The sequence below is a fragment of the Conger conger genome, chromosome 9 (genome assembly GCF_963514075.1).
Source record: "Conger conger chromosome 9, fConCon1.1, whole genome shotgun sequence".
Taxonomy (NCBI): domain Eukaryota; kingdom Metazoa; phylum Chordata; class Actinopteri; order Anguilliformes; family Congridae; genus Conger; species Conger conger.
The window spans coordinates 13,297,469-13,312,752 of record NC_083768.1 but is presented as its reverse complement, the minus strand read 5'-3'; the positions used below and the strand labels follow the sequence as shown (position 1 = coordinate 13,312,752).

Sequence of the window (15,284 nt, the reverse complement as noted above, 5' to 3'; positions counted from 1 at the left end):
CACTTGAGTGTGTGTTAAGTTGTACCCCTCCTGTATTGCAGCACTTGAGTGTGTGTTAAGTTGTACCCCTCCTGTGTTGCAGCACTTGAGTGTGTGTTAAGTTGTACCCCTCCTGTGTTGCAGCACTTGAGTGTGTGTTAAGTTGTACCCCCCCTGTGTTGCATCACTTGAGTGCGTGTTAAGTTGTACCCCTCCTGTGTTGCAGCACTTGAGTGTGTGTTAAGTTGTACCCCTCCTGTGTTGCAGCACTTGAGTGTGTGTTAAGTTGTACCCCTCCTGTGTTGCAGCACTTGAGTGTGTGTTAAGTTGTGCCCCTCCTGTGTTGCAGCACTTGAGTGTGTGTTAAGTTGTGCCCCTCCTGTGTTGCAGCACTTGAGTGTGTGTTAAGTTGTACCCCTCCTGTGTTGCAGCACTTCAGTGTGTGTTAAGTTGTACCCCTCCTGTGTTGCAGCACTTGAGTGCGTGTTAAGTTGTGCCCCTCCTGAGTTGCAGCACTTGAGTGTGTGTTAAGTTGTACCCCTCCTGTGTTGCAGCACCTGAGTGTGTGTTAAGTTGTACCCTCACCCCTCCTGTGTTGCAGCACTTGAGTGTGTGTTAAGTTTACCCCTCCTGTGTTGCAGCACTTGAGTGTGTGTTAAGTTGTACCCCTCCTGTGTTGCAGCACCTGAGTGTGTGTTAAGTTGTGCCCCTCCTGTGTTGCAGCACTTGAGTGTGTGTTAAGTTGTGCCCTAACCCTCACCCCTCCTGTGTTGCAGCACTTGAGTGCGTGTTAAGTTGTACCCCTCCTGTGTTGCAGCGCTTGAGTGCGTGTTAAGTTGTACCCCTCCTGTGTTGCAGCACTTGAGTGCGTGTTAAGTTGTGCCCCTCCAGCGTTGCAGCGCTTGAGTGTGTGTTAAGTTGTACCCCTCCTGTGTTGCAGCACTTGAGTGCGTGTTAAGTTGTGCCCCTCCTGTGTTGCAGCACTTGAGTGCGTGTTAAATTGTACCCCTCCTGTGTTGCAGCGCCTGCTCTCAGCCCCGCAGTTGGCCTCGGCAGTAGGGGGCGTGGTGCCCGGGGCCCCTCCGTGTCTGAACCAGCCCGTGCTCCTGCCCCTCAGCATGGCGGGGCAGCTGGGGGGGCAGCAGGGCCTGGTGCTCACCATGCCCGGCGCCAGCCTGGCCAGCCTCCAGGGCCTGATGGCAGCCGCGGCCGCCGGGGGCCTCATGACCTTACCGCTACAGAGCCTCCAAGGTAAGGACCGCCGGGGAGGAGTCCGAGGGGTCAGCCATCGACTGACGAAACCACGCGTCTCACTGACCGGGCTTGGGCTGACAGCTCGAGAGAAACCCGTCTGAGGCAAAGCTGTCCACAGAGATGGGATACTGTGGAATGGGACAAAAGGACACAGCAAATAGACAGCTGAGTGAAAAGGGGAGAGTCAACGGTACTGTAAACAGGCATTTTACTGCAGGTCCAAAATTACATATTAAAATAAGATCTTTTTAAAGTACTCACTTGAATGGAAAACTTTTACATTAATATCACTGATGCTTTGTTCATACCTAGAGTGGACTCTTTCTATAGAGCCATCAGACAGTATAATATAAGGCTGACCACTGTAGTGAGCAGCCTGGTGAAAATGTACAGCGCTCTTTTCACATGAAGCCGACATGCTGCACAGCACCTGGGCTGAAGAATCTCACAGGCCACGTCTTTCACAGTATCCCTGTGTGAGCAATATCCATTTGCTGTTGCAGCATTAAGAAAAGCCCTACGCACTCTGTTCCCCTTCACCTGCCTCTACTTAACTTCCTCTTTTAAACTTTAATGCCCAAATATTCTGCTTTTCAGCACAGTTATAAATGGTTTTCATTTAAATGTTTAAAATATTGTCTTCCTCATGCTATTAGAAGGAGCGGGAGAGAACCCGTCAGTCATGAATCTTACATGAGGAAGACACAGTAATGCACAAAAGCAAGAAAAAAAGAAAAGAAAATGGCACCCCCCAGAAATGCGGAAACTGCATGTAAAGCAGGTGGACCTCTGGGATTAAAATAATGCTCAGCAAAGTGCAGGGGGAATCGAATCGGCAGGATTGAGAGGAAGACTCTGTGTGGAGGAGGAAGAATTGCCCTGACAGGAAAAGACAGGGCAAAACACGTAATGGAGGAACATGCATAAATAACAACATGTTTTTGGACCGGGGGAGGTTATTAAACGCTGTAGTCTATTTAGGGCCTCTCCTGCAGACGTGGATTCACTCCCTCAGGTTACACTAATGCACCAGAGGACCCGGACCTGCTTTTAGGACAGTTTACATATGCAAGGCTGCGGAACTGACCCACTTCACCGGGCCGGCTGGGCCATTTTTAAACGCCTTCTTATGTGAAAATGCTTCACACGTTTCAGTTTTACTGCTAACTGCTTCTCTGGACAGCGTATATCTTTCCGTAAATAGCCGTTTCTAAGGTCCTTAATGAAATCTGACTTCAAAGGAAACTCCATGTTTTTCAAAACCATTAGATTTTAACCCAGTTGTGCGATTACAAACTTTTAACAAGTTGTTATTTCAGAGTGACATACTGTAGAGAAAAGTCTGAGGGAGACTGTATGTAAGAAAGACTGTATGAGGGAGAGAGAGAGGCAGAGAAAGAGGGTAAAAGAAGAGAGAGAGGGTGAAAAACAAGAGATAGAGAGAGAGAGCGAGAGAGGGTGAAAAAAGAGAGAGAGAGAGAGAGAGAGAAAGAGAGAAAGAGAGAGGGGGGAACAGGACTGCTCATGAGTTCAGCTGAGAGAGAAAGAGAGAGAGAGAAAGACAGGGCGAAAAACAGAGAGAGGCAGAGAGAGAGAGAAAGAGAGAGAAGGACTGTGAAAAACAGAGGGAGGGAGAGAGAAAGACATGGATCCCCAGAGAGCAGAGGGAAGTGACTCAAGTGACGTTAAACACCCAGGCTGTCTCCAGGCCCCTCGGCCCCGGCGCATTTCTCCGCGCCCCTGTCCCGTGTGATCAGACCCGGGCTAAGTGACACTTGCTGCCGCAGCGCGTTCCGCCAGGCCTCCTCCCGGAGCCCCGGTCCCCAGGCTGATTAATTCAGGTCCCCGCCGTCTCTCCTCGAGAGCGCGCGTCAGCTCAACCTGACCCCGGAGCGAGTTTTACAACACGCTTCCCTTTCAGCCAAATCACGTCAAACTGCGCCTAAGTAATGAAGGGGAAGTCTGACACAGCTCTTTCTGAGCGCCCGCGTTTTAAATAGAGCGACCCGCCTAATGAATGTCAATGAGGGGAGTGAAAGACGGACAGAAAGACTGACAGTAATCGAGTTTACACGAGACAGGATTATCGCCAGAGATTGAACACCTACTGCAGATTCCTCCAGGCTGCTTTAGATTAGCCTATTGCTATTAGCTAGCCTACAATGGCCTTAGTTAGCCCAGTTTGTTTACATCAGAATGCCTCTCAGCCTAGATTTCCTTCCCTCTAGAAGTCTACATCCCAGCTTTTGCTCACAGGGATAACGTATGAATCTGGGGCAATCGTTATTCAGTAAAATAGCATAAATAAAATGAAAGAAAGCAGCCGGAACACAGATCACACTCTTGTTTGTACAAAACACTGGGCAAATAAGGCTAGTACTCCCCAGTGTCACTTGAAGTATTCATGAGCCCATCTCACATGAAATATCCAACGCTGCCGAAGCTGAATGATCTTTTCGAGGGCCGGTGCTTAGGCAAGGGCACTTCAGTCTGTGTTCTTCCTCTTTGGTATTTAAGTCAGTTGAGCCAGCAAAGCACCTCGCTGGGAGGGGGGCCTGCACCACATTAATAATGGAGGCTGAATTTACAGCCGCACAAGCGGCAGGGTAACCGGCGCACAGACTCAGGGCTGTAATTTGACGGATCTGCGCTGACAGCGGGCGTATAAATTGCGAGACGATGCCGGAGAGGAAGCGGATGGATGAGGATCGCCAGCTTATCGCCGCCCCGGTGCTGACAGGCCTTCCTGCTGCCGCTCCTACTCCCATTGATATGGACAACACGTGGCCTACTGCTGGTCTTCATAAAGCACAGTGTAAAGTCGGGCTAGATCCTGGCATCTGGTGCTCTCTGCGACTAGTCTACTGTACGGCAGGTATATGTCTTCTCTATGCTAACTATCAGTGCTGAAACACGTTTGGTTACAGCAAACTGATTAAGTACGGTAATTGAGTTGCATGCATTGATCAGGGTTGGTTTGTTATTATATCCCGTCTATCCATCCCATAATCTAGCCAATTTATTCACGATCAGGGTTGCCTGTCCCAGCATGCATTGGTCAGAGATTGGTACATTGTTATATGCCGGCAATTAATAATTAGTAAGAAATAAGAAGTGAAAAGGGGAGCTATATCACACAGCTTTATTCTTGCCTTCATAAGCCAAGTAATCCATGGTGAATCCATTGTGAAACACATTACAGTATACAGTTAAGTTGTACCCCTCCTTACAGTATACAGTTTGTTCATGAATACATGCATATAATTGCAATTGTAAAAGTGGAAATACTAAAATATTACATTGCGCTACTTATATCCCCATTATTATCTCTTGAACGGCGCATTTTTGCCACGTAAATCGCCACTTCATCACACAAGCGTCAGGGCTCTTATTCCGGAACTCACCTTCACAGCAGGAAAAATGGCCGCTCTCGCCTGATACGAGCCATCATCGATACTGACAAAACACCAAACGATGAGGTGGCTTTGCACTGCGGGGCCGGAAAGGCGATGACGAATGACACATAAGCAATGCGGCGGCCGTTCATTTCCCCTTGCTTCGGAAAAGGTCAATCGCAGGTATCGGTTTCCCGGTCTCCGCCGGGGAAACCGAAGCCAGCGGCCGGAGTGATTATAGAGCGCTTTGTAGCTGAGCCCTGCGGAGGCGGCCCAGAGCTCTGAAAGGTGTCTGCGGTCCGGGAGAGTGGGCCCGGGGCGTCATTACCCTAATTAATAGCTGCACTTTGCGGAGGGCTTGAGTGGCGGCGTGTCGCCGGGTCGATCGGGACGCGGGCGTCAGTCGGGTAGAATGACCCGCTCGGGAGGGAGCGCGGAACCGAAAACGGTCCTGCGGGACCCTGGATGGGATTAACCTCAAGCGCGTGGCGGATGGGTCAGATAGCATCTCCACGGATCTCAGAGTGGTCCGGAGTGCCCGCCAAGGCCTGGGTCGTTTCACCGCGATTAAGAGAGCGGGCGTGAAGAACATTCGAGTCTGTTCCCCTCCACCCTAGGGCCCAATCTATCTCCATCTCCGTCCTCTCGTCTTTCACCTCCGATTCCTCCGACAGGACGTCCTCCCTTTATACCGCTCTCCCTGTCCTCTCTCCCTTCCTCTGTCTGTTTTTCCCATACGCATCTTTTCAGCCAGCTTGGACAAATTTTCCGAAAAGGCCTCAAAAGTATTCATGAATTGAATGGAATATTTATTTTGAATGACCGTTGTCAGCTTTTTATATGCATATGCATTATAATAATATACAATGAGCTCTTATATATTACATGTGACAAGAAAATTAAATACAGTCCATTATAGATGCAGTCATACCCCTTAATGAATCACTTTTCCTTTTTTTAAACTTACATTGAGAATATATCATCTGGCGAGTAGGATATACATGGATATCGACATATTGAGTTTCTAATGAGCGTATAACACACCAGGGAGCATTAGGATATTATTTCTGTAACTGCTATACTTGGGTATATGCCCCACTGCAACATGAACTGAGATCATAATGAATGAATAATGCAGCACCCTTTTCCTTCGTATTAAAGACATCATAGGTCACATTACAGCCATTTAGCAAATCGTTCCTATCTAGAGGTATGCATTTATACAGCTGGATATGAACTGAATCAATGCAGGTTAAGTGCCTTGCCCAAGGATACAAGAGCATTGTTCTACCTGGGAATTAAACACGCAACCTTTCGGTTATAAGGCCAGCTCTAAAGCCATTATACTCTTCACACTATAATGCCAAATATGCTAATGCCGTAGCACCTGAAAATAATTTCCCTACATACTGGAAATAATGTCTTCCACCAGAATTAGGGTCAAAGCAATTGGCAATTGGCAAATCCCAATTAGCATAAGCACTTTAATTTAGATATACCGCTAAATTCTGCCAGTGTAAAATCCAGTTCAGCTCATAGAAAAACACTTTTAAGTTAAACAATCCCACGTTGTCAGTGGCTCATTTTTTACACAGAACCACAGAAGCCCTAAAAGATCTGGCTTGCATGCATTTCCTGTGATGATGTATCGTCCTGCAGGAGAATTTCATTTGCCATCCGGGCCCTGAGCTGAACCCAGTGCGAGTCTGTGAGCGCGATAAGAGCATAAATAACCCTCCTCTTCATCCGTCACACATTGTTTCAGACACTCGAATATCTCCGATACCATTCATGAGAGAAACCACTGTAGTGGCCTTTCTGCATGAACAGGGAATATAATACATTGTATTAAAATATAAACAACTGTTCTATTTTTTTGTTTAAGTCATGCTTCCTTTTCCATTCTGCATTCCATTTCAATTATAAGTAACAGGATGTAAATTAAATTAAATAACATGGTGTACAGGGAATTCACACGCACACACACACACACACACCTATCACTGTCAGTGGAGGCTTGCTGATGCAACGTTTTGCGTGGCATGAATTAAAGTGAATTTATGATATTCACAACAGGAAAACAAGCCTGCACTACAGTGGAGGAGGGACAGAGGTTAAAGATGAAAGCATTCTTGAGATTTCACTCCTTGTTTTCAAGAGCCTTTCCATGTAAGAGACATCAAACAGTGCTGTGAAACATTACTGAAAACATTACCATGTTCATAGGCTATGTCACAGTAATAGCACTGGTAGTGCAAGATGTATGCAGGTGTTAATAAACTTAATTTAAGTAACTGCTTAAGCTGTGCTGAAAATGGAAAAGGTGCGTCCCTTTGCAGGACTGGTACTGTAGGTCTGGCTGTGAAGTTTTTAAATGTGTGCTTCCAACTCCTCCATTGTTTTCAGTGGTGGGTCAGAGTATAAGCCATCTGAGACACTGCCCAATGGCCAAACAAATATCATTTCAGTCCAAATTTCACTGGGACGTCCATTATGGATTAGAAGGAATGGAAATCTTATTGACAAACGACAAGAACTCATTTCAAAGTGAAAAGAAAAAAAACATTTTCCCCTTTGTGTCTCTCATTTGTCAATACATTATTGCAATGTATTCCCGTTTTGACTCATTTCTATTTATTTTTAATGATTTTTCAGTTATACGCACCTAACAAAACCAATTTGTCAAGCACATTGGTTTACTCTTTTTGCATTTTTATTGTTTCTGTCGATGCAGGTGCCCCCAAATGTTTCTTCATACATCAATATGTGCGATTGAGGTAATATGTTCATGCTATTTGTGTCTCAGCATAAACGTCTCCCTGTGGAAAATCATTATATTTACATGCAATTGAAAAGCAGCGTCACTCCTTACCAGTGTTGTACAGTCTGTCTGGACTTCATGCCAACATCTCCTGTTGATTATTTAACTGATTATTCACCTGAAAGTATTTATTTGATCTCTTTTGATAAAATCATAACCTACAGCTGCGGATTACACGTGGTGAAAAAGCTTACCGTGGACGGATATACTGTGAACATGTGTAACGACTTCGAGATTTTTGCCAGAGTCCAAGGTGCCATTCTGACCCCAGCCACTCACTCATCCAAAGATTTCTTCAGCAAATGCATTACCAGAAATTCCCCTAGCCAAGGGTAACAGGGTTATTTTTAATTTGAGGGTTATGTCATCAAGGGGCATTGTCACGGTAACCGTTACCGTGCTTACTAGCGAACTAGCCAAGCATATGAAGGGAAAACTTCATATCAAAATTACATGAATAAGGATATTACATGGGAAATTCCCTGCATTGTTCCCTAATCTCACAACTAATTTATCTGCAGTATGACTCCAGAAAACACAAAGAACTACAGTGAAAGTCTAATACCAATGGCTTTATGAAAACACCTTTCAAACAGTGTCTAAACCAACAACTGCAACAAGCGATCATTGAAACCTTGCCTGTCCTAATCTGCTATATTACATTACATTACATTAATGGCATTTGGCAGACGCTCTTATCCAGAGTGAAGTACAACTATATCAGTGGAAGGCAAGGCTTTTAAAACTGCAGCCATTGTGCTGGGTTATAAATATAGCCCCATGGATCTGTGCAGGAACATAAAAAGTGAGACAAGTTATTTTTTTACGCTGGGCTTTAATTACTCATGTACGAACTTGACCTGCTGTCCTCCTGCAAGGACATCTTTGAAAAGCTGCTGCTGTAGGGATCCACATACCCTTTAAAACGAGATATGTAGAAGAGGCTACCTTTAAACGGCTACATAGAAAAACACAGAGAGGTTGTATTTTTAACAGGGTAAACACATTTCAGAGAGATGTGGCAGGACAAGTCATCCAGACAAAGCTGTCAGACATACCAGTATCAGTTCCCCAAACAGTATGATTTAAGTATAATCAGATACAGTCTGTCCGTTCTCTTATTGTGACTGCACATAATGCAATCAGATAAAGATGGCTATCGTGTATCCTTTCAGAAAGAAAATGCTGTATTCTGAGGGTAGGAAGAGACTCTATGATTTCGTTAAGAACGCCTCTTTCAGGGTTATGTACTGGCAGTTCGGACGAACAGACATTAGCATTATATTCTTTGAACAGCAAAAGCACCATGTAAAGCTATCCCGGACAGGAGCGAACGGATGAAGAGATATTGTTTTCTCTCCGAGGGAGGCTGTGTTTACCTGTAGTATCCCAGTAACAATTCTCCAGGCCGGTCAAGAAATCCTTCATCCCTCCCATTTCACGTGAACTGTACCATCATCGCTGATGATACCTTTGCAAGTTAGTGGGTCCCAGGTGTGAAATAAGAACTGTAATAGAGCTGAAATAACAGCGCACAGACACACACGCGTGCGTGAACACGCGCCAAATCACCACCCACGGTACCCTTTTGTGATGATGACCAGCCAGGAGGGCACCAAAGACAACAAATACGCTCTTGAAAACAAACTCAAACTTGAGGCAAAAAAGTCACAGAAATTTGACGAGGGACACAAGATGGAGGGGATGCAGGGTTTCTGCTAATATGTCATGGCAGGGAACGGTTTCAGTTCCAATAAGGAAGGACACCTTTTCCCTACTCCGACCTCCCCGTGATGTACAAAATAAAAATGATATTCCTCTGATGAATGGCCTAGCCTTCTGCCCTTTGACAATCAATCTCTGCAGCTATTGTATACATAATTACACTGAATATTTCTACTTTTGACTCCTGATTCATACAACTCAGTGCTACAAGATGAAAACATGAACTGAGGAAGAAAGGGGGAAAAAAGGAATAAAGAGTGTGAAGATAAATAATATTCAGTATTCTGGAGTGTATGTGTTGAACATGACCAGTACTCATTCCAGAAGATTTTGTGAAAAGGCTTTTTTGTTACTTTTTTATTGAGAGGTTTATAGTGTCTGCTAACAATCACACCAGTCATTAAAACTCGTTTGTTTTGATCACCCAGACTGTATAATAATTGTGCATGGTCATGAAACATCAGCATTCCTATACACACTTTATGTGAACGCATTCAAAAACAGGCAAATCATATCAGCAAAGCTAATTAAAACGTAACGACGGTTCTGGTTATTCTGCCGACACAGCGTACTAGTCTTATGAACTGCCCGGGGAGGAGCTTTCGTGTTAATATAACCCTAAGGGCTGTAATGCGGGACGTAATGAGACATCCTCTGAAGTTCTGTTTCGTTAGCGCTCGCTGAAGAAAGCGACGCCGTTAGTTTAGCGGGAGCTGCCAGATCACCTGGGGCGTTCGGAGAACATCGCTCACAGGAAACCGGCCGGTGAAGCTGGCTGCCTCGTTAGCTTGTTCAGGGGATGGCGGGGGGGGTTAGCGGTGTTGACGGTCTTAACAAGTTGCCAGAATTTATCAAGCCCTGCTGTTAAGGAGTATAGTTACCTGTGGTGTTGCCACATAACAAGCTAACTCTGGGGCTGGCGGCTGGGCTGCTTCTGTTTTATACTGCGGCTTCCCCATCTCCATCGGTCCGGCGATCTGCCACGGAGAGAAATCCGCAGTCAGGTTTGACGTTCCCGCGGGTCTGCTCCGCTCATCCTCCAGAGATACGTTTTCCTGTTGTCTGTTTTTTTTCCCTTCCTTTCTTCCGCCCCTCCCTTCACTCCATATGCGCCATTGTTACCCTCTTTAAAAAATGAAGAGCTAAATAAATAAATAAATAGACAGTGAATGTCTGCTTTCCTCGTGTCGGCACTTCAAGTGAGAACTGGCCTTTTGGCTTCTGAGCGGGGATTATATTTAATTCATGGCCTGGTATCGACAGCGGTGTCAATATTTCAGGAAGCGCGTAGGGGAAAATGTAGACGTCCATTTTATTCTCATTCTGAGAGGGAAACTGATTTGTGTCTCATAACAAATTCTCTTACAAATCTGTCATCGGTAGGGTCACAGCGTGTGGTAGCCTACACTGTTACCAACAAAGATAAAAAGGGGAACTAAATTCCTCACTTATTCTTTCTTTGCTGGGGTTTTTCATCAGGATATTATCAAATTAAAGGGCATTTGGATTTGTCCCCAAAGTGTAAAGATTAACAAAATATGATTCAGAGAATCATTTGTATAGGTGCTACCAATAGAAATGAGCATCCTCTATGCTCTATCCTGGTCCTTCATTAGAAAGTCTGTCTTTTTTGGAGAGGTAGTTTTGCTGCAGTTTGCTCATCTGTTGTATCTGCTGTGCAGGTGTGCAGGTTGGTTCGTTCTGTGGCCCCCTTCTCTCAGGCCAGTGGGGTGACCTCTTTGATCTCGGGGCTTTTCATTTTTAAGGATGATGCCCAAAACTCTGGAACAGTGACGGACGGAATACTCTTTAACCCTTCAAGGTGTAAGATCACAAATATCTGTCTAGAATGTTCTTAACTTAACCTTCGAATGGCAATGTTACAATCGCTACTGGTAACTCAACGAACGCAATGGAATTCTAGAACACTGACCAAAAAAAAAAAAAAACGTTCCAAAAAAACTGATGAACCATACACCAGTTGTTGTAACTGTTTAATACATTTTTATTCATTCATGTTCAATGTTTATTCAGTTCCTGTCTCTCTCCATGACAGCTACCTCATCCCTGAACTCCCACCTCCAGCACATGCAGAAACTACAGCAGCTCCAGCACCAGCACCAACAGCAACACCAGCGACAGCAACACCAACAGCACCTACACCAGCAGCAGCAACAGCGGCTGCAATACCAGCAGCATCTGCAGCAACAGAAGCTACAGCAGCAACATCAACACCAAGGACAGAAACTGCAACAACACCTACAGCACCAACACCAAGGCCAGCAACAGCAACTACTACAGCAACAGAAGCTACAGCAGCAACATCAACACCAAGGACAGCAACTGCAACAACAGATACAACACCAACAGCAAGGACAGCAATTGCAACAGCAACTACAACACCAACAGCAAGGGCAGCTACTGCAACAGCAACTACAACACCAACAGCAAGGACAACAACTGCAACAGCAACTACAACACCAACAGCAAGGACAGCTACTGCAACAGAAACACCTTCAGCAGCAACACCAAGGGCAGCCACGCCAGTCCCTCGAGCAACACTCCATACAGCCACAGCTGACCCCGCCCGACCAGCAGCTCTCCCCCTCCTCCTCTTCCTCCGTATCTTCATCACAAGAGCTCAGAAAGCCCTCGCCGTCCCTTCCCTGCTCCTCCTCGCCTCCCCACAGACAGAGCTCGCCCACCTGCAGCCTGGCCACGCCCCGCACACCTCCCTCACCTCTCCAGGTAAGACGCACCTGCCTCCTCCTCACGGTGCTTCACGCTAAGGGCGGTTCGGTCTACACAGTCCACTGCACTGTGGTGCTATTGAATGATATTCAGGAGGCAATTCGATAAATATGATTTTGGCACTTAGCCATCAGACGTCCTATTAAATTGCACATTGTTTTTAAGTTATAATACACTTTTTACATTATGTCAGCACTGGGACAAATAGTTAAACAAGCAATAGTTAAACATTAGTTAAAGTATTAATAGATTAAGCTTATACCTGTATTTACCTCATGTTTGACTTCTGACCTTTTTTTGATCAACTGCCACTTTTCTCAGTAACCGTAAAACTGATATGCTTTGGTGTAGCTAAACATGGTTGTGGTTGCTGTGAGCCTATTCCATAGCTTTTCACATTCTTATTGACAAAGACTCTGTGCGCACCATAAATATACTTCATTAGGGGATTTTATAAATTTATAATTTTTGTTTAAATGTAAGACAGCAAGCTACGGGGGCTTCTTGCCAGGTAACTGTTGTTACACAATACAGTATGTTATACTCCATACTCCCAACTCAATGTGCTGCAGATATAACCACCCTGCCCTCCTGCATGATACGAGCATGTAGAATTATGCAGGTTGACTAATAATCAATAAATCAATCAACAAATTATATACTGTAGAATCATGTACATACAATAGCATGCCTACTCGTAGATATTTCTGGGGTGCTAAGAAACATACTGGAAAAGGGGTCTGTTAAAAGTGACAGGTTTAGTCAGCTGCTCCATCTTTCCTAGATGACTGTTTGAGGCCTCATACTTTTACATTATTCACCATCTGTCTGTGGAAAAAAAATATATTCTCAAACACTCTGGTTTGGATCTTTTGGGAAGGATTCTCCCAATGCCCTGCTCTGCTGCCAAATCTTAATTCATAATAAAAACTTGCATTGTTGCTAGTTTTGGCTTTTTTGCTTCCATCTAGGATGGCTCCACACACAGAAAATGAACAGAAGTGTACAGTTGTGAGGATTATGTGTCATGTGTCCTCTGAATGTGATTAAGTTGTTCCTCTGAATTGTGTCTGGATACAATGGATGATGTTATACTGAAACCATCAGGCTCTACGGATATTGAGTGGAGGTTTGGGTGGGCTACAACCATCAGAAAGGGATTAGCCTGAAGGTTGTAGCCCACAAACATCTAATGTGTTCCATCAATTGTCTTTGTCTAAGTTAATACTTAGATATATGGGCCAGGTACATTCATGGAAATGGTTGTTGCTTTGAATCACCTGTTCTGTAGCTTTTCACTGAACTTACTTATGTTCATGCGTTTCTCTTGCTCTCTCTTCCTCTCTCTGTCCTGCTCTCTCACATTTAATTATATGATTTTGTATTTTAGTTATGCTTTTATATTGTCTCTAACTTTATGTACTGCTGCCTCCTGGGTCAGGTCTCCCTTGGAAACAAGGTTTTTCACTCGGGGCTAACCTGGTGAAATGGCACTTTGAAAAAAGAATGTAACAAATAGACAGAGAAAGGGGAATCAGTGATACGAAATGAATTAATATTTTATAGTAACACCAATCACTTCTCTTTGAGGACCTAATGCTTTAGTTACACAATGAGAGGGGGTAGAGGGTGTGTGCTCTGTACTCTGAGGATATCGATTTCATCAGGGTATCAGAGTGTTTCTGTTTTCCGTCTTGCTCTGGATAAGATGCATTTTCAAGGACTACGGAAGACTGCAGAAGGAGAGAGCTGAGTTAGCAGCACTGCAACTATTGAGAGCACCGTGCGGCTTAATCCAGACCTACTCAAATTCAGAACGAGCAGTCTGTCAGCGTTAAGTTCTGTTCGTATGGGCACATTAGAATGGTATTGCAGCCTAGTTGCTCCTGGCGTAAAAGGCTGCCAATGTCCCAATGCGGTTCTTAATATTTCCCCCTGATGTACCGTACATGCTTAAATAAAACAAACATGCATTTAGATTTTAATTAGTAGTTTTGTTCTGCTCACTAAATGGAAGCATTTGTGTGTTCCTCTGTTCCTAAACATAACTGATCAAGGTCTTTTATGACCAGCAGCCAGGTGTAGAAAAGCTCTTCAGGTCTCCGTGCTCGCCTTGCCCAGCTCTCTTACGACATTGCGTCTCAAGTAAATAGTCCATCCAAGTGCTGTATTCTTATAAATGTACCCTTTCTCCAAACTGTCTGTCCTTCCTACTAATTTTTCCGTCTGTTTGTTGCCCTCTTTGCCTCACCATCAGTCCGTCTCTCCATCTCTCCATCTCAGTGGGTCTAATGGCTGTCACTCTAATGATGATCTTTCGTGGCCCCCTCTCTCCTTCCTTCCCCTCCCTCTCACCCTCCCTCCCTCTCATATCTGAAGGAAACTGTCCAGGATGCCCCCCTGGCCACATTCGTCAGTGTCAGGGTCTAATTGGGTAGCGGAGGGTATATCTCGATGGCCAGGATGAGGTGATCTATTCGTTTCCCCGCTTCCTCTCTTTACCTCCACCCTGTGAAAGACCAGCGTGGCTCCACAAAACAAAACGAAATAAAACCGCGTCTGGCTTAACGGTCCCCGGAGGTCCTCACGCACTGAATCATGGGATAGCCATGGCCTCCCGGGGTAGGGAGGGCATACCTCTAGTCCGCATACCCACACCTCTCAGAGTCCATCTGAAAATGTGTGTCGCACGCGACATCATTCATCTGGAAGTATTATTTCCTCTTCATGGTTTTCCCAGGCAAAATGCCTTCCGATTGGTTTCATGGCTGATGCTTCTTGTTTTTTGCCAAGATTGGTCCAAGTTTCTGCACTGGCCTTGCTACACATTATGTACACTGCAATGAAGAACCAAAGAATGGCTGTTCTGGTTTCTGTAAAAAGAACATGTGGACAAATGAGACCAAAATCTGTTGTTGATGTTGATTGAATGAAGGAGTGCAGGGAGTGATATGTGTGGAGCTTGTTCATTTTTTATGCTTAATAGTGTTAATAAGCTGTTTGCTGAGCAGGGGCCTGGTGGGTTTTGTAGGTGAGTTTGATTGATGGGAGCTGTGAGTTTCCTCAGGCCAATGGAGGACGGGGGATTTGAGTGCGAGAACGCCGACAAGTGAGTTTATACGACAAATTTATCTTAATTAGATCTGAAAGACCTGCCACAGCAGAACGGCCTCGGCGATTAAAATAAAAAGCAGCAGAAATTAGCAGCCAAATTAATCACGGTGTCCGGGGTGTGACCGTAGGTGTGGAGAGTAATTTGCCACTCCAGTGAGTTACGACAGCCGAGGGGCGGCGGGGAGAGATCAAGCGCAGTACATGCTGACTGGTAGCAGGAGAAGGGCTGGCGGTGTTCACCTTAA

General features: G+C 45.1%; 1 protein-coding gene across 1 annotated transcript in view; it reads left to right on the top strand.

The window, feature by feature from the left end:
• Positions 1-15,284, top strand: part of LOC133137548 (POU domain, class 6, transcription factor 2-like) — a 49,123-nt gene that overhangs the window by 17,959 nt on the left and 15,880 nt on the right. The window contains exons 3-6 of the mRNA XM_061255880.1: positions 1,002-1,230; positions 11,231-11,438; positions 11,530-11,720; positions 11,813-11,922. Of these exons, the coding sequence (XP_061111864.1) occupies positions 1,002-1,230; positions 11,231-11,438; positions 11,530-11,720; positions 11,813-11,922 (738 nt within the window). The remainder of the gene's footprint in view (positions 1-1,001; positions 1,231-11,230; positions 11,439-11,529; positions 11,721-11,812; positions 11,923-15,284) is intronic.